Genomic DNA, 16,864 nt, shown 5'->3' on the forward strand with positions numbered 1-16,864 from the left:
CTCCCTGCCAAGGCAACTACCTAATGTGCCGGGGCATTGCCAACCTGGGACAGAGGATGCTTCAGGGCACATGTACTCAGCTCAGACCCTCCCTGCTACATCTAGGCCTCCACCTGTGTTAAAGGGCAACAAGAGAACACAAGCCTCTACCCACCAATGTGACCCAGTCGACTCACAGCAGTGGCAAGACAGGAGCAGGGAGGCTAAGGCTGTGCCGGGCTGAGGGCACCAAAAGGTAGAAGAGTCAGCAGCCAAGAATGGTTCCTGGTAGGCAGTAGGGGGCAGGAGAATGCTGGAGCTGAGGCTTCAAGCCCCAGTGCATGCTCCATTTTCTCATCAGACTTAATTTACAAAACATATATTCAAATATAAAATTTTTAAAAGGGGCTTCCCTGGTGGCACAGTGGTTAAGAATCTGCCTGCTGATGCAGGGGACATGGGTTTGAGCCTGGGTCCGGGAAGATCCCACATGCTGTGGAGCAACTAAGCTTGTGCGCCACAACTACTGAGCCTGCGCTCTAGAGCCTGCGAGCCACAACTACTGTAGCCCATGCCTAGAGCCCGTGCTCTGCAACAAGAGAAGCCACCACAATGAGAAGCCGGCACACCACAATGAAGAGTAGCCCCCGCTCGCCGCAACTACAGAAAGCCTGCACACAGCAACGAAGACCCAACGCAGCCAAAAATAAATTAAATATATAAATAGAATTTTAAAAAAATGTTAAGACGGGGCTTCCCTGGTGGCGCAGTGGTTGAGAATCTGCCTGCCAATGCAGGGGACACGGGTTCGAGCCCTAGTCTGGGAAGATCCCACATGCCACGGAGCAACTAGGCCTGTGAGCCACAACTACTGAGCCTGCACGTCTGGAGCTTGTGCTCTGCAACAAGAGAGGCCATGACAGTGACGGGCCCGCGCACCGCGATGAAGAGTGGCCCCTGCTCGCCGCAACTAGAGAAAGCCCTCGCACAGAAATGAAGACCCAACACAGCCAAAAATAAATAAATAAAGTAATTAATTAATTAAAAATAATGTTAAGACAGTGACCACAGAATATTAAACCTGAACTCAAGGCTCCTCTGGGCTTTATGCAACTGTACTGGTTACATTCCCATGAAGCTGGCCCAGGCCTCTGCTGAGAGTGGTCTTTTTGTGGGAGGTGAATGTACTTTTCCTGGGAAATGCTCAGCTCCACCCTTCATTACCAAGAATCCCTTCAGAGGCGCACAAATATTTTCCACTGGCCACCCCAGTGGAACATGTCCCCAACGCCTTCTCTTGAGTTGAACATCCCATCACTTGGCAGTTTCTGCTCTTCCACTAACCTCCACATGCCTTCACGTGGAGCCAAGGAACCACCATATTCTCAATTCTGCACACTTCCAGGGCCATATAGCATTAGAACAAGCATAATATACACTTCAAGCTCCACTGGAACAGATTACTCCAAAAACTTTCCTCCTTGAAATTTCTAGACTAGCACTGGGCATCAGTCTATATGTTCTTGGTATACACTTCAAAACTTCAAGAAACATATGCCAAGTTCTCCCACGTGAACTTATCACATTTTACTGGCAACACCACAGTGGACCTTCAGGTTTCGATAGCATCTCAAACATCCATCTAAAAAACAAGATGGCAGTTTCCCCTTTTTGTACCCCAATTTTTACACGATTTTCCTGTAGACTCCTTCACTTAGATTCATGAGGGGAAGTGCATCTCTCTCTATTAGGGATTTAAGAGAAAAATCTCTCTTAATGAACCTGCACTCCCAAAACATCAGTGGCCATAACTTCTTCTCCTCCACAATCATTTTCGTATATATACTGGGAAGAGGATGATGGGGTGATTGTTATGGTAATAGGGCCAGTTCTATCATGTTCCTGTGAAGAGGGAGCTTCCACCCCCCACCCCCGCCCCGCTCCATTTCTGTGAGGTCACAGATTCCTCTCCTAGAATGTGGTGACAGTTGTCACCTTTTATTTTCAGTTTTGGATCTTGGCCACAATTCTAAGACACAGAAAAAAAAAAACACTAACCCATCCAATCTGCTACAAATCAGTTACTTGATAAAACTGAACATTTAACTAGCAACTTAAATGTTAAAATAAAACATGCTCATAAATTTTACCTCAAAAAGCAAACAAAAGATCTGTCAAGTACTGAGCTCTATTTAATGATGCTCATGATGTAATATGTTAAGGGTGAAGTGTACAGATGACTGCAATTTACTTTGAAATGCATATTATAAAAAAGGGGTGGAGAAACATATGATAAAGCAAATAGGTAAAATATTAATTGTAGAATCTAGGCGGTAGGTGTATGATTGTTTATGATACAATTCTCTCAACTTTCCTGTATGTTCAAAAATTTTCATTAAAAAATGCTGGGGAAAAATAAATAAATAAAATAAAATAAATGCTCATTACTTTGGACATTGATAACAAGCTGATGAAGGAGACCAATATTTTACCCTTAAAATTCAAAATGATCTCAGATAAAGTTGGACAGACGAATGCAACTAAACAGGTAAAACTCATTAGATGAAAATATACTTATATATATATATATATATATATATATAATCAGGATATGTATACATATCCTGATTATTTTCTTTTAGCACCTTCAATTCTTCTTCCATTTTAGTATTAGCTTGAGTCTGTTGCTGAAGTAACTGCTGCAATTGTTGGAAAGAAATGATGATGCCCTATAAAAAAGTATAAATATGACATATTAATTGATAAAGTTTTAAGGCAGTAGGTATGTTTCTAAACTCATTCTTAAAAATATATTTTCTAGCTTCTTAACTTATTATCTTTACAGTTTAATTTCAATGCCATAATAAACAATATACTAAAATAAACTAATGGCATATTTTATTAATTTAATATTTAACATAATTTGTATTACATGATTTCTTACAAAGTATTATTTCTAAGAGTTCCTCAAATAATTAACAAAGTTTTTGAAATGGACCACAAATTCTGTGACACTACTGAAAAATGTAAAGAATTCAAAACTAAAACTTTTGTTGGTTTTCTCCCCAAATGGTAAATATTATCACTACTAAAATATATCACTGCTGGTGGGCTAGGATGGCATGGCATGCATTCAGAATCAAACAGAGGAAAAGCAGAAGAGAAAAAAAAGAAACAGGAGAAATTTTCTTTCACATATGTTTTTTTAGAATAGAATAAGTATAAATATCAAATAAATGCAAATGAGAGTAAAATGTCCTGTAAATGCATGCTCTAAGCATACATACATTTCAATAATTATCTGCTAGTGGTCCAAACTAAGGAAAAAAACTAATTTATTTTTATTCTTTTTATTTTATTTATTTATAAAATATTTTAATGTAATCTTTTTTCCAGCTTTATTGAGATATAATTGCCATATAACATGCAAGCTTATGGTGTACAACGTGATGATCTGATACACATATTTATTGTGATATGATTAACACAATAAGGTTAAAATCTCTATCACCACACATAATCACCAAGTTTTTTGTATGTGGTGAGAACATTTAAGACTCTCTGTATAAAATAAATAAGCTACAAGGATATATTGTACAGCACAGGGAATATAGTCAATATTTTATAATAACTTTAAATGGAGTATCATCTATAACAATTTTGAATCACTAAGTTGTACACTTGAAACTAATATAAAATTGTAAATCGACTACCCCTCAACTAACTAAATAAATACTTTTAAAATAATATGTCTTCGGAGTCTCATAAAAAAAAATCTACTCTCTTAGCAACTCTCAAATATATGATACAGTACTGTTAACTAAAGTCATCATGCTATACATTCCATCCCCAGAACTAACTCATCTTACAACTGGAAGTTTGTATCTTTTGATGAACATCTCTCCATTTCTCCTCTGATTTATTTTTTAATGGGAGTATAGGTGAGACCTGGTTAAAAGAGGTACACATGTATCCATTCAATACACACCAACTGAGTGCTTACTATGTGCTAGGAATTGACCTAGGCATGATTCCATTTGTTACTTAACTTAGTTTATTTCCTACATTGTATTTGGTTTTTAAAATATTTACTGGCTTCCAAATTATCTTATGATTGCTTGCCTGTTTTTCTTCTTGAATATGGGTAATCTCTTCATTAATCTTCTTATTTAATTCCAATTCCTAAAATATGTGAATAATTTTAAAGTTATGATACAAAATTCAGCAAATTGTACATTCAATTCAGTGCTTAACAAATTTGGGAGTGTGATGACCTATTATTACTCCAGAGAACCAATGTTTGATTACTGTTGAAGCAGTGACTCTAGTGAACTGAAGATGGTGTTAGATACCCAGTACAGGCTGGTGCAAACTTATAAACATTAATGTTAGAAATTACAGAACTTCTCATCTTCAGAATCTTTCTTGAGGATACCATTATACCAGAAGATTACCTGATACCATATTAAAGTGAAAATAAAGTGGTTATAGCTAAATTTTATTATCTTAAAGTTTTGTTGATAATGCCAAAAGTTATCTAGCAGTTTTTTAAAAATCTGTAAAATCTTTACTATGTATATTAACTCTACAAAGAAGGAACGTTTTTGTATTATAATCCTCTTATTGTTTATATATCTCATAAATTTTACAAAAATGTTCATTTTATAAACATGAATATATTTAATTAAATACCATTTTGAGTCTTTCTTGAAGTTCTTGAAATTTTTGTTCTTTAATTGTTAAACTGATGTTTTCTTCTCCCATCTTATGTTGTTGACATGTGACCTTGGTCTTTATCAAGTCTGAGGTTACTTTTTTAAGTTCCTTAACATAAGAAACATCAAACAGAGAATTCAGTACACGTTTCATCAAAGCAAGGCACTTTTCTGACAGTTTTAAAGTTAATTTTAAACCTATCACTATAATTTACTATATTTCATATATTAAGATACTACTACTTGCCCATCAAGGTCCTTTTTCCCTAGGTTCCTTGCAAGATAATTAGCCAATGCTATTTGTAGTCATGGAATAGGCAAACGCAATGACACAAAGATAGAATGCATGATCTTTGTTCTTAAAAAGAATACACTAACTAAATGAACTAACCAACCAGAAGCAGGGTGTTTTCACTGATGACTTATTCAACAAAAATCCTTTAAGATAAAAACATGATATAAAAGATTATCAATTCCCAAGTTATTAGCAGCTAATAAGAAAAATTTATGTAAGAAATAATTATAATGTGATGAGTGCTATAATACAGGAAGGAATGTATAGAAGTATAAAGAATGAAACAGTTTGGTTGAGGGCATCAAGGAGGCATTACACAGGAAAGTGGTATTTGAACTGAGTCTTTGAAGATAAATTTTTGAAGAGGACAAAAAAATGAGTAGATATTCCAGGCAAAAAGATTCAGAAAGTACAGAAACATGAAAGAGCATATTTTTCAGGGAAACAGAACTAATATGATATGGTTGGAGCTAATATGTTATGGGTAAGGGGGAGGAGTAGAGTACTGGTAGTTGTGACTAGAAATTTGGCAAAATTCAAATATTGAAAGATATGTAGGCCAAGCTAAAGAGTTTTAATTTTATCCTATAGACAATGAGGAATTAACCACTGAAGGATTTTGAATAAGAGAATGACATAACAAGATTTGCATTTTAGAAAAATAACTCTGGCATCATTGTAGAGGATAGACTTGAAGGGGATACAAAAGAAGTCTTCACTGTGAAGTTATATATCCACTGAGTTTAACAGATAAATCCAAACACATTTAAATCCCGAAACACCAACTTCTGAATGGCGTGTACTTTATTGTACTGCTGTTCTGTGTATATTGTATATTAAATACTCAAGGATCTGATTTTCACATTCTTGATTACACAGCACCTGAACTCCCTTTGAATTTTGAAGGCCCACTAGAGAAGCCAGAAATGCCAAATACTACTTTTATAAGCATGACACCAGGCTCTGATAATCAGAAGCACTTGTCTTGGATATTGGATCAGGAACTAGTAACATAAGAACAAGAACTGTTGCAAACCTTTCTGTTGGTAGATAGCAGGGGCTGTGCTAGTTACTTCAACCTTCCATGGATAACAGTGATACTACTGTAGCAGTAGCAGTATCTACTATGGTCAACAGTGATGGTACAAGCTGCAGTGTACAACAACTTAGTAGTGGAAGTTGGTTATATACCTTCTCTTGTTTCTGACAATTTTCCAAGTCTGAGATGACCAACATCCAAATTCCCTTGCTAAAAAAAATCATCTTACAATTAAGAATCTTGATTAATATACTTCAATTTTTAAAAGGTTGTATTTAAGTACCGAAGTAGGTTAATTAGTGTGGTGAGATTACAGTGGTGAATTTATTTTCTTCATTTTACTGTTAAGTGTTTTCTCTTTTTTTCTACAATAAACACATATTTCTCATGTATCAGTTTTTAAATAGTATGTAAAGCTATGGAAACAGGTGCAGTCATTTAGTTATTAGTTAGAGGAAAGATGATGACAAATGACTGAGTCTTAAAGAACTCCAAGATTCATGGATTAAAGAAGCTGTTAATACAGAAGGCTGAGAAATACAGTCAACTGAGGCAGGAAGAAAACCAAGAGAATGTGGTATCAAGGAAGCTGAAAAAGGAAGAGCAGAAAACAGGGCTGTCAATACCTCCACAGTTCTGCATGTTATAACCTCAGCCACCTAGAGGGAAACTTGCCTGATTGATTACCTTTTACCCCCTAGTCCAAAATCCAGGAGAATGGATTCATTGGTCTTAGTTCACATATTCCCTTTAGATATGTGCACTACATAAAATGACTGCTAAAGTAACCGCGTGGGTTAAGAGATACAGCTTTATTTTCAGAAAAGCAGGCAGACAAAATAATGTACAAAGAGAACAATCAGCATGTACTGAATAATGAAAGAAGTTTTAATGAAGGAGGTAGGCCTTGAAGAATGAGTAGTATACTGGATATCCTTCATTTGTCGCTCCTGATTCACCCTCTACTTTCTCTGTGGCCTGTGTGGCATCTGTGGATACAGCAAGCAAGCTCCCTTCTCTCTGGCTTGTGGGGTTCAATCTCTGGGAAGCATCAGTAAATCAGTATGCTGGGAAGATAGAGAGATGGAGGTGTTTCCCCAGCTCCCTCCCTACATGACAACAAATTGGCAATAGCTCTGTACCTTTATCAAAGGTCACAGCTTCTGAACTGTAGCTTTCTTCTACAGCTTTACCTATAGCTCCCTCCAGGTTCCAGTATCTGCTTCCTTCCCTTGCCACCGTCAGGTCTAGCTTCTATCCCTTGCTGGTTTCCCTTAACTCTGCCTACAACTCTGTAAATAGCTCTTTCATCAAACTTTTCTCAATTTCCCATACCAATGTACCATCTGTTTCCTGCCTCAATCCTGTTTAATACAAGTAAGCTGAGAGAAGGCATTTCAAGTTGGGGCAGGGAATATGGAGGAGAGAAAAGGTAAAAAGATAGGGAAAATTAAGAATTATGATAATGGCAACAAAGATTTTGGATTAAACAGAATGGAAGATGCTTATTAGGAAGTAGTAGGAAACAATGTTGAAGATGTAAAATGGGACCAGACCATGGAAGTTCTGGAAAGCCAATTTTAAAAGTTTGGGACTAAATCAACATGTTGTATACCTTAAGCTTAAACAATGTTATATGTCAATTATATCTCAATAAAGCTGGAAAAAAAAGTTTTGGACTTGATTTGGTAGACAAAGGAGAACTATTCAATTTATCATTCCTTCTACATATGCTAAGTATCTAGCATGTGTCAGGCACGTAGAAGCAAGAATATTAAACTAGTAACTTAGTAAAGTTAGTCTAGCAAAAAGAGTGAATCAAAACTGGAGAATAGGGCTTCCCTGGTGGCGCAGTGGTTGAGAGTCCGCCTGCCGATGCAGGGGAGGCGGGTTCGTGCCCCGGTCCGGGAGGATCCCACATGCCGTGGACCGGCTGGGCCCGTGAGCCATGGCCGCTGAGCCTGCGCGTCCGGAGCCTGTGCTCCGCAACGAGAGAGGCCACAACAGTGAGAGGCCCGCATACCACCCCCCGCCCCAAAAAACAAACAAACAAACCACAACTGGAGAATAGAACACTGGCTACGAGGCTATTTTACTAATCCAGGCATGAGATGATGAATGTCTATACCACTGAGAAATGGATAATGAAAAATATGAGACATTCTAAAGGAAGATATAATTGAATAGACAAAGGAAATGAAGGAAAAAAGATGATTTCAAAGGGTTTAGATGAAGCTAGAAGAAATAAGAGACCATGAAATGTGAAACAGAGATGCATGAAAATGGAAAGGAAACGAAAAATCTACTTTACTGATGAAATAGATGAAAAATCTATTAAAGACAAGAAATAAGAGAGGGACAATATTCTGAGATTCACTCTTAAGAAAGTTAAAAAGCACAAATCACAAAGCCTAAGCCATAGGCTGTTACTGTTCTAAAAAAAATCATTCATTTATTATTTTTCAAATTATAAAAGGTTACATATGATGAATTCCCTCAAATGAAGTTTCAAGGTATCAGTGATGGTTCACCTTCATAGGCAGCAAGATGGTTTCCTTTGAAAGGAGAGTTGCATGATTTTTTCTTTTTTTTTTTTGGCAGCAGGAGGAGGAAGCATGGGGGGAATAAAGAATCAATCCAATGGGTGACCCTGAAGTTACAGTAAGTCATAAAAGGCGATGACCTGCAGGCAGTTGAAAATACAGAACTGGACATTAAAAGAAATGCGAGGCTAGAAATATAGATATGAAGTCAACTATATGAAGTGAATGATGGAATTAAGGAGGATGAGCTAATTGAAAAAAAGAATATGAAGAAAAGAAAGAGACATTATGATACAGCTTTGGAGGAATCGGAAAAAAAAAAAGATAATCTGGGAACCGGAGGAATTTATTTGTACCCAAAGACCCTTAAAAAGTGAACTATCACACAGATGTTCAAAATTAATACATTTTATATTTTAAACATCATTTTGTACAAAATACAATATTCTGTAATGAAAAGCATGAATTGTCAGTATAAGTTAGGATGCTTTGGTTATAACTATCAGAAAACCATACTTAAACCATTAAATAATAATGAGGTAATTTAGGTATTCCACAGCAACTGTCTCTTCCTGGAACTCTTACTAAAGAGTAAGAGAATTTTTCTTTGAACCACCTCCTGCTAGCCAGAATTAGATCACATGCTCATTCCTGAACCAAATGCTGGCATAAGGAATGGAGATGATATTAATTGGCTTACAGACCGACTGATCATATGAGGTGCACTAGATGTTGAGGAATTATCACAATATCCACTACATGAAGAATTTCAACTAACATTATAAAATTTATAGGTTGTTTAGAATATTACTGACTACAAATAGTACACAGTACAAAATGAGGATAAATGGAGACTTTTTTACAAGATGCTTGACTCTGAATAATTCAACTAACTGTTGGATCCAGTTAACGGTTTTTAAATTGTGCTCTGAGAAGTCCTAGCGGTTCCATGGAGCCCCTCCACAGCTGCTGATAGAGAAGAAAGAGCCAACTTGCATGGCTCCAGTGTTCCTAAAACTCTCCCTTCAAGCACAAGTAGCTCTACTTTGTTTTAATACTGAGTTTCCACATCTTTAACAGAAGGTTCTACAACTCAAAGAAAGGTAAAAACCAGTAGATCAGATGATCCTTATGATTCCATGAAATTTAGAGAAGATCTGAAGAAGACAAATAGTTGGGAGAGAACTAGTCATTGTAAAAACAGAATATAATTCAAGCATGAAGGGGGAAAAAGCAATTAATGAGTTGGAAGAAATTTCAGACTTTCCTATCTGATAAAAAATTTATCAGATGAGGCAATGTTTTAGTTGTCTTGAAAGCCTATGCATATAACCCACCTATAGTTATGGTGCAGAAAAACTGCACCATCAAAATGTGCCTTAATTTTAACCTAATTCCACTTGCAAGTAACAATAATCCCATAAATTTCTATGCATGTTAAACTTTCTGAAGTGCTTTTCCACATATTATTTTATATTTGTTACACATATATAAAACAGGAAAGGCAGATATCATTAAATTCATATTGCAAATGAGAATATAAGGAGAAAAGCAACACTAGTATGATCTAAGTCATGTACCTCCTTTGGATGACTATAGTTGAAAGGTTTAGTTTTAGAGAAAAAAGGTAAAGTATGAGTTAAAATAAACAGAATAAATGAGAAATATTATGCAGGGAATTATGTGTAGGCAGAAACAGGCCAATGGACTGGGTGAAGTAATGGAGACTAAAAGACTAGAGGTCAATCTAAGAACAGAGTGGGGTGCGTAAATGGTACAGGTGATAGAAAAGGATGCTCTGGTTGGAGAAGGAGAAGGGCTGAATGACAGAGCCCAAAGGAAGCAGTATTTAATGATAAGTTTCAAGGTAATGGAAATACTAGTCTAGATACAAAGAGTCAAGGTCTATGGGGACCTAGTAGTTTAGGAGGATGAATATTAGCAACTTCCCCTTTTAATAAACATATGCTTTCTAATGGTGAATGAAGCAGAGAGGAAACTTACACGGATGAATTGCTTATACTGTTACTGTTACCAGTAGAATGGTTAAGATCACAGGTTCTGGAGCCAAATTTGTTTGGGTTCCAAACCTCATTCTATTTTCCTTGTTGTGTAACTTTAGGTAACTTACTTAAATGCATTCTGCCTCAAGCTCCTCATCTGTAAAATGGAGATATAATTTTTTAAAACACTAACAGAGTGCCTGGCATGTAATAATCTATGCAACAAGTATTTGTTGAGCATCTACTATGTTCTAGGCACTGTTACCTGTTATTACTACTAAGGTGAATTCAAGGGATTCTATGATTATTTTCTCTACTTTTAGAATAAAGTGGTCTGAAGTCCTAATGGTGTTATGAATAAGTATTCTTTATTTAAAGAATTAAGATTCATTATTTCATAACTGATTACAATAAGAGTTTTTTTGTAGACTATGAACATCTCAAGGAAAAGAACCATGTTTCATACTTATCCCATAGAACGTAATACAGTCAGGGATCTAAGAAGAACTAAAAATTTTAATGAACATAAGAAGAAAAGAGTGATGAACATGATATTAAAAAAATGTGACACCTTTGCCTAAAATAAGATTTGATGAAATCAAAGTTGATTTATTCAGGATAAAGCAAATGGCAATAAAAATACTTGGTGACAGCAGTCAATGTCAGCCAAATAAGACTATTGTTAATGACACGATAGTTCATAGTCAATTTGTAAAATTGTATAGAAAGTGGTAGGTGTAGTATAGTGCTCAGTATATTGTATAGCATATAGGGAAGTACAGTGCTGGGGGTTTAATCACTGATTGAACAAGATGGCTTCCTCTGATCAAGGTAACAACCACAACCCTGTAGACCACCATGTTATAAATAGATGCTTCTCATTTAAATGTGAACAGACCACTAAAATTTTCTTATCGATGATAAAAAAATAAAGCTTAGTAGGTGGTGAGTCACTAACATCATGCTAACTTTAAAAGAACAGCAATAAATAAATAAATAAATAAAAGAACAGCATATTTTGGGGCTAGAACCTTGACTGTCTTAATCAACAACCCTAAACTTGTGAGATTAAAATGGGTTAATTCTGCATTACAAATTCAGATCCAAGAATATTCTACGAAACAATTACAGATATAAGACAATATAATAAAACATTCTAGTTCATAAGCCATATGGTCATTGACTCAACAAACTTCCTGAATAAACGAATTTATTGATCTTATTATATCCACCCTGGATAAACATTCAAAAACAGGATGATAGTTAAATTGACTACGCGTACTGAAGGATACAAAACTAAAGACAGTCATTTCAGCAATTAATTTAAGTTTTTAAAAATTTAAAAGAGATTAGTTCAAAGGAAAAATATCTGTTAGAGTACCTCAAAGTTTTAATCTCAACTCAGATTTTCAGGATGTTTGACTAATACTTATGTTGTTTCTTGTTATTTAATCAAACATCACCTGAGTAATAAAAAATCTTTTATGCTGAACTGATTTTTTTAAAAGACACCAATGATATTAGGTTTAAAATAATGTACATCTTTCTTTGCTTTGCACATGGTGTTCTAAAACCTTGCTTTCAAGCTGCTTTTTTGTGCACTAAAATGGTAATTTTTAAAAGAAAACTTCCAACAATTTTTCTGAATTTAAAATTTTTCTATATTGGGTTTTCCTGGAGCAAGATACACCTGTATAAAGTAAACAACTTAGAAATTAATTAGATGGCTTGTTTTAAATTAGTGTTCTGTTCTAGATTCACTCCTAAGATACAATGTCCTATTGATAAAAATATAATTAAACTGAAGTATATGGCTAAAACTTAAAGTAGCTTACAATTCTCTGAATTAAAAAAAAGGATTAGTTTTCTAAAAGTTTTTCTTCTGCCTAGGTTACAAAGTGCAACAAATGTCTTATGTCTTTCTGTCAATACATTTTTCCACAACTGAAAGCATGGAGCTGTTGTAATCAGCTAAGTTTTACAGAAGATACTCTAAAATACATCAATTCCTATTACAATAACTGTTATAAAACAACAGGGAAGTGGGAAGGGAGTGGCAAGGGGCAAAAACCCAGTATGTGGCTGACAAAAGTAAAAACTAATCTTTTCTTATGTCTTTCTTTTTCTTTTATATATTATGTAATCTTAATAGCATATTAAATTAAAAGCAGAGACCTTCACAAAATGATTTTCGACTGAAAGTACGTTTTTGATTTTATAGCTCTTATAGCTTTTAAATATCCTGAACTTTTAGTACATTGTCTGTTTTCTAACCATTTTATTCAAAGCTGTTAGTGCAGCAAATAAGCATGCAGCACATGCTTTGATCTCATTAAATTACAACTTATAGTTCCTAGAGTCATAAATATCAAGCCCTTTTCTCCTTTACCCCTCCTCTTCTGGTATGAGGTAGTCTGTTAAATATCACTATCTCCTTGAGTCCTCTGACGTTTACTCAGACAAATAGCAGAGGTTATGAATGCTGCTCACAGATAGTATCAGGAATTCTTCATGATTGCCATAATGGTGAACCCAGCATTCAGAACTGTAATACTTAGTTTTATCTAACAAGTAAGTTTGGTCTGTTTAACTTTGTTCCACAAAAGGAAAAAGAAAAAAAAAAAGAATTCCATCTTATCACAAACCAGTAACTTAACTGTCCTGGACATAATCATAGAACAGCATAAAAGAAAAATAAAAGTTATATTTGGAAAAATTAATGATTAAAAGTGTTAACTGAGTAATGGAAAACTATGTTAGTAGGCTCGATTAGCCTCTGAAAAAGAAAATCAAAACAGAACACACTTTTCTTAAAGTTAAAAATTAAGGCTACACTAAAAACTACAAAATTATTGTGCCTAGTATGTCTGAAATATTAAAAACTATCTGTTTAAAAATATATTTGTAAATTCTTACCCTTTCAGCTTCTCGAACTTGGAACTCTCAAAGGTAGTAACATTCTCTCACTTTACCCTTCTCTACAATCTCTCTTCCAAGAACTATTTAGCAGCATGATTACTGACTTAATGCTTTCTATAGAGACAGAGGCCACCATCACATGACACCTCAGTACATTTAGGCAGCCCTGGCCAAGGCTGCAAGACCTGGGAAAAGGGGGCAAGTGTGCTCATGAGCAACACTATTCCACTTGTGTACAGAGACATTCTTTACTCCTTTCACAAAAATCCAGCAAGGGAAATGCTCCATGGATGTACATGAGCCTCATCTCCATCTACAGGTCAGTCTTAAACTATACATTAGAAATACAATAGTCTATTACATTACAATGCAACATTTGTTCTTATTTAATGAAAAAAAAACATAATTTAATAGAGAAATTTATGAGGTATAATATTTTCATAATAATGCAAAAACTAACTGAATAAAGCACATATGACTATTTTAATATAATCATCAAATTAATGATCTAACCACTTAAGACGCTGATAACAATATTAAACAAAAAATGAACCAAAGAGATATCACTGAAAACATGCTTATTCACAACTACTCAGTCAGTATTATTTATTTATATTTGCTTTCAAAGTTTATATTGATAAAAATGAATGGTCCATTTAACAATTCTGATTTGAAATGACAGACGAAATTTTCAAATTACAGCTTTTTCTCCTTATATCGTAAGAACCATCTCTAATATTCTTAAATGTGACTGAAAAGAAATATTCTTTACATATAAACTGTCCTCTTGGGACTTCCCTGGTGGTCCACTGGTTAAGAATCCACCTTCCAATGCAGGGGACGTGGGTTCGATCCCTGGTCAGGGAACTAAGATCCCAGATGCCAGGGGGCAACTAAGCCCGCGCGCTCTAGAGCCCGCACACCACAACTAGAGAGCCTGCACGCCAATTAGAGAGAAGCCCGTGCGTCGCAACAAAGAGCCCACGCGTCACAACGAAAGATCCCACATGCCACAACAAAGATCCCGCACACTGTGACTAAGACCCGATGCAGCCAAATAAATAAATATTTTTTAAAAACCTATCCTTTTAGGTAGTTTGCTAGATAGAGAGAAGATTTTTTTTTAAACATCTTTATTGGGGTATAATTGCTTTACAATGGTGTGTTAGTTTCTGCTTAGAGAGAAGATTTTTAAGGGCTAGGGACATACACTTATTACCATTCTAATATTCTGTACTGGGCTACCCCTATGCTCTTACTTTCTGATCCCTCGGGTATAAGGAGAGAGTCCAAGGAATTTGAAACCAATTTATTGGCAGTTATAAGAACAAGACCTAGATATAACAGAGTTACAAATATTAATGGTCTTTGAACTCTGGCTTAGCATTCAGAAGTCACATCAATCTTTAGCCCCTGTGGTCCTGCTTTCCTGGAAATGGTACTAAAAGATAAAGTAGTAAAATTTCCTGATTTCTTGAATTACATATTAAAGTATATGTCATTTATCTGGTAGCACACTCTCCAAAACTTAAGCCTGTGTCTCTGTAAATAATAAGTTGTCTTAATAAATTTTTAATTTTTGTAAAATTATAGTTAAATATAAAAACAGAGGGTCTTCTGGTTTCTGGTCCAGCATGTAATGAGCTTAGTTAGAAGTTTCCACTTGATCCCACCACAAGTAAAAAGCTGAACTGAAAATCAACAACTCCTCTTACATCTGCTAGACAAATGAGGTCATAAGGCAAATTGCTGCCTCAAAAATTGGAGAGATGGACAGGTAAATACAGAGAATCAGAAACAGAAACCTCCACAGGAACCAATGCCAGGGTAGGAAAAACTGAACTGTAATTGACTAATTCCCAGAGGCTCAGAGTGGACAATTCAGAGTTAAAAAATTCAGCGGGACACAGTCATTGGGGTCTCAAACTTTTGTGAAATTTTACCTCCAGGTCCTCTCATAGTGAATATCAGAGAAAATTCCCTCCTGCTAAAAGCAGGAGGAAAAGGAGAGAAAAAGTAACCATTTTGAATACACCAACTCATTTTTTTCTTATCAACAAGTCCTGCCCTCAGGAGAAACTATTTGACCTGAGTCTAAACTACCTGAGGGAAGGGTAATATCCAACTCTATCCCCCTCCAACCATCCTTGTGCCGTACGGGGTGGGTGGGCAGGGACTGAGAAGCACTGGTGAAATTCACAGTCCAGGGGCAACAGGCTCATCTAATCATCGGGCACCCATACCCCTATCTTACCACTACATTACTATATGCCTATTGACTGCAGTTTCTTTCACCCAGTATATCATGTCTGCCTTCCAACAAATAAATTACAAGGCATACTATAAGGCAAAAGACACAATTTGAAGAGACTGAACAAGCCTCAGAACCAGAGTCAGATATGGCAGGAATATTAAAACTATCAGACCTGAAATTTTTTAAAACTATGATTAATATGCTAAAAGCTTTAATGGAAAAAACAGACAAAACATGGGAGAACAGATGGATAATGTAAATGGAGAGATGGAAATTCTAAAAAAGAATAAAAATGAAATGCTTCAGATCAAAAACACTGCAACAGAAATGAAGAATGACTTTGATGGTCTCAATAGTAGACTGGACAAAGCTGAGTAAATAACCTCTGAGCTTGAGAATATGACAATAGAAATTCCAAAACTGAAAACAAAGAGTAAAGACTGAAAAAGCATAAGAGACTATCCATCACCTGCGGGTCAGCTAATGTAACATATGCAAATTGTAACATATACATAATGGGAGTACCAGAAGATGAAAGAAAGAAAAAGAAGCAATATTCGAAGCACTGATGATTGAGACTTTCCCCAAATTAATGTCAGACACCAAACCACAATCCAAGAAGCTCAGAGAACATCAAGAAGAAAAAGTGACTAAAAAAATTAAACCCAGGGGCTTCCCTGGTGGTGCAGTGGTTGAGAGTCCGCCTGCCGATGCAGGGGGCGCGGGTTCGTGCCCCGGTCTGGGAAGATCCCACGTGCCGCGGAGCGGCTGGGCCCGTGGGCCATGGCCGCTGTGCCTGCGCGTCCAGAGCCTGTGCTCCGCAACGGGAGAGGCCACAGCAGTGAGAGGCCCGCATACCGCAAAAAAAATAAAAATAAAAAAATTAAACCCAGGCATATCATATTCCAATTTTAGAAAATCAAAGATATTTAAGTGACACTCAGTAAATGTTGTTTCAAAGCATTTATTCAGTGTCAGTAAAGACAGGTACTTAATTCTCTCAGGGATAAGGAGGTGGTCCAAAGTGGTATTATTTCAGTTGGGGCTTTGAAAAGATTAGGAAAAGGAAATAAGTCATTCTCTGTAGAAAGAACAAGGCTTTGCCTACTTCACCTTG

At 35.9% G+C, this 16,864-nt stretch overlaps 1 protein-coding gene across 6 annotated transcripts in view; it reads right to left on the bottom strand.

The window, feature by feature from the left end:
- The window catches only part of CCDC73 (coiled-coil domain containing 73), a 105,318-nt gene that overhangs the window by 37,618 nt on the left and 50,836 nt on the right, over window positions 1-16,864 (bottom strand). For 5 of the 6 annotated variants that reach the window (XM_029208523.1, XM_029208522.1, XM_029208524.1 and 2 more), the window contains 3 exons: window positions 4,672-4,803; window positions 4,102-4,161; window positions 2,625-2,708 (listed from right to left, as the gene is read on the bottom strand). The exons of the other annotated variant lie outside the window; for it this stretch is intronic. In XM_029208523.1, the coding sequence (XP_029064356.1) occupies window positions 2,625-2,708; window positions 4,102-4,161; window positions 4,672-4,803 (276 nt within the window). The remainder of the gene's footprint in view (window positions 1-2,624; window positions 2,709-4,101; window positions 4,162-4,671; window positions 4,804-16,864) is intronic. 6 annotated transcript variants of the gene reach the window in all.

This window comes from Monodon monoceros, unplaced genomic scaffold, assembly GCF_005190385.1.
Source record: "Monodon monoceros isolate NGI ecotype Baffin Bay Population unplaced genomic scaffold, NGI_Narwhal_1 Super_Scaffold_7, whole genome shotgun sequence".
Lineage (NCBI taxonomy): Eukaryota > Metazoa > Chordata > Mammalia > Artiodactyla > Monodontidae > Monodon > Monodon monoceros.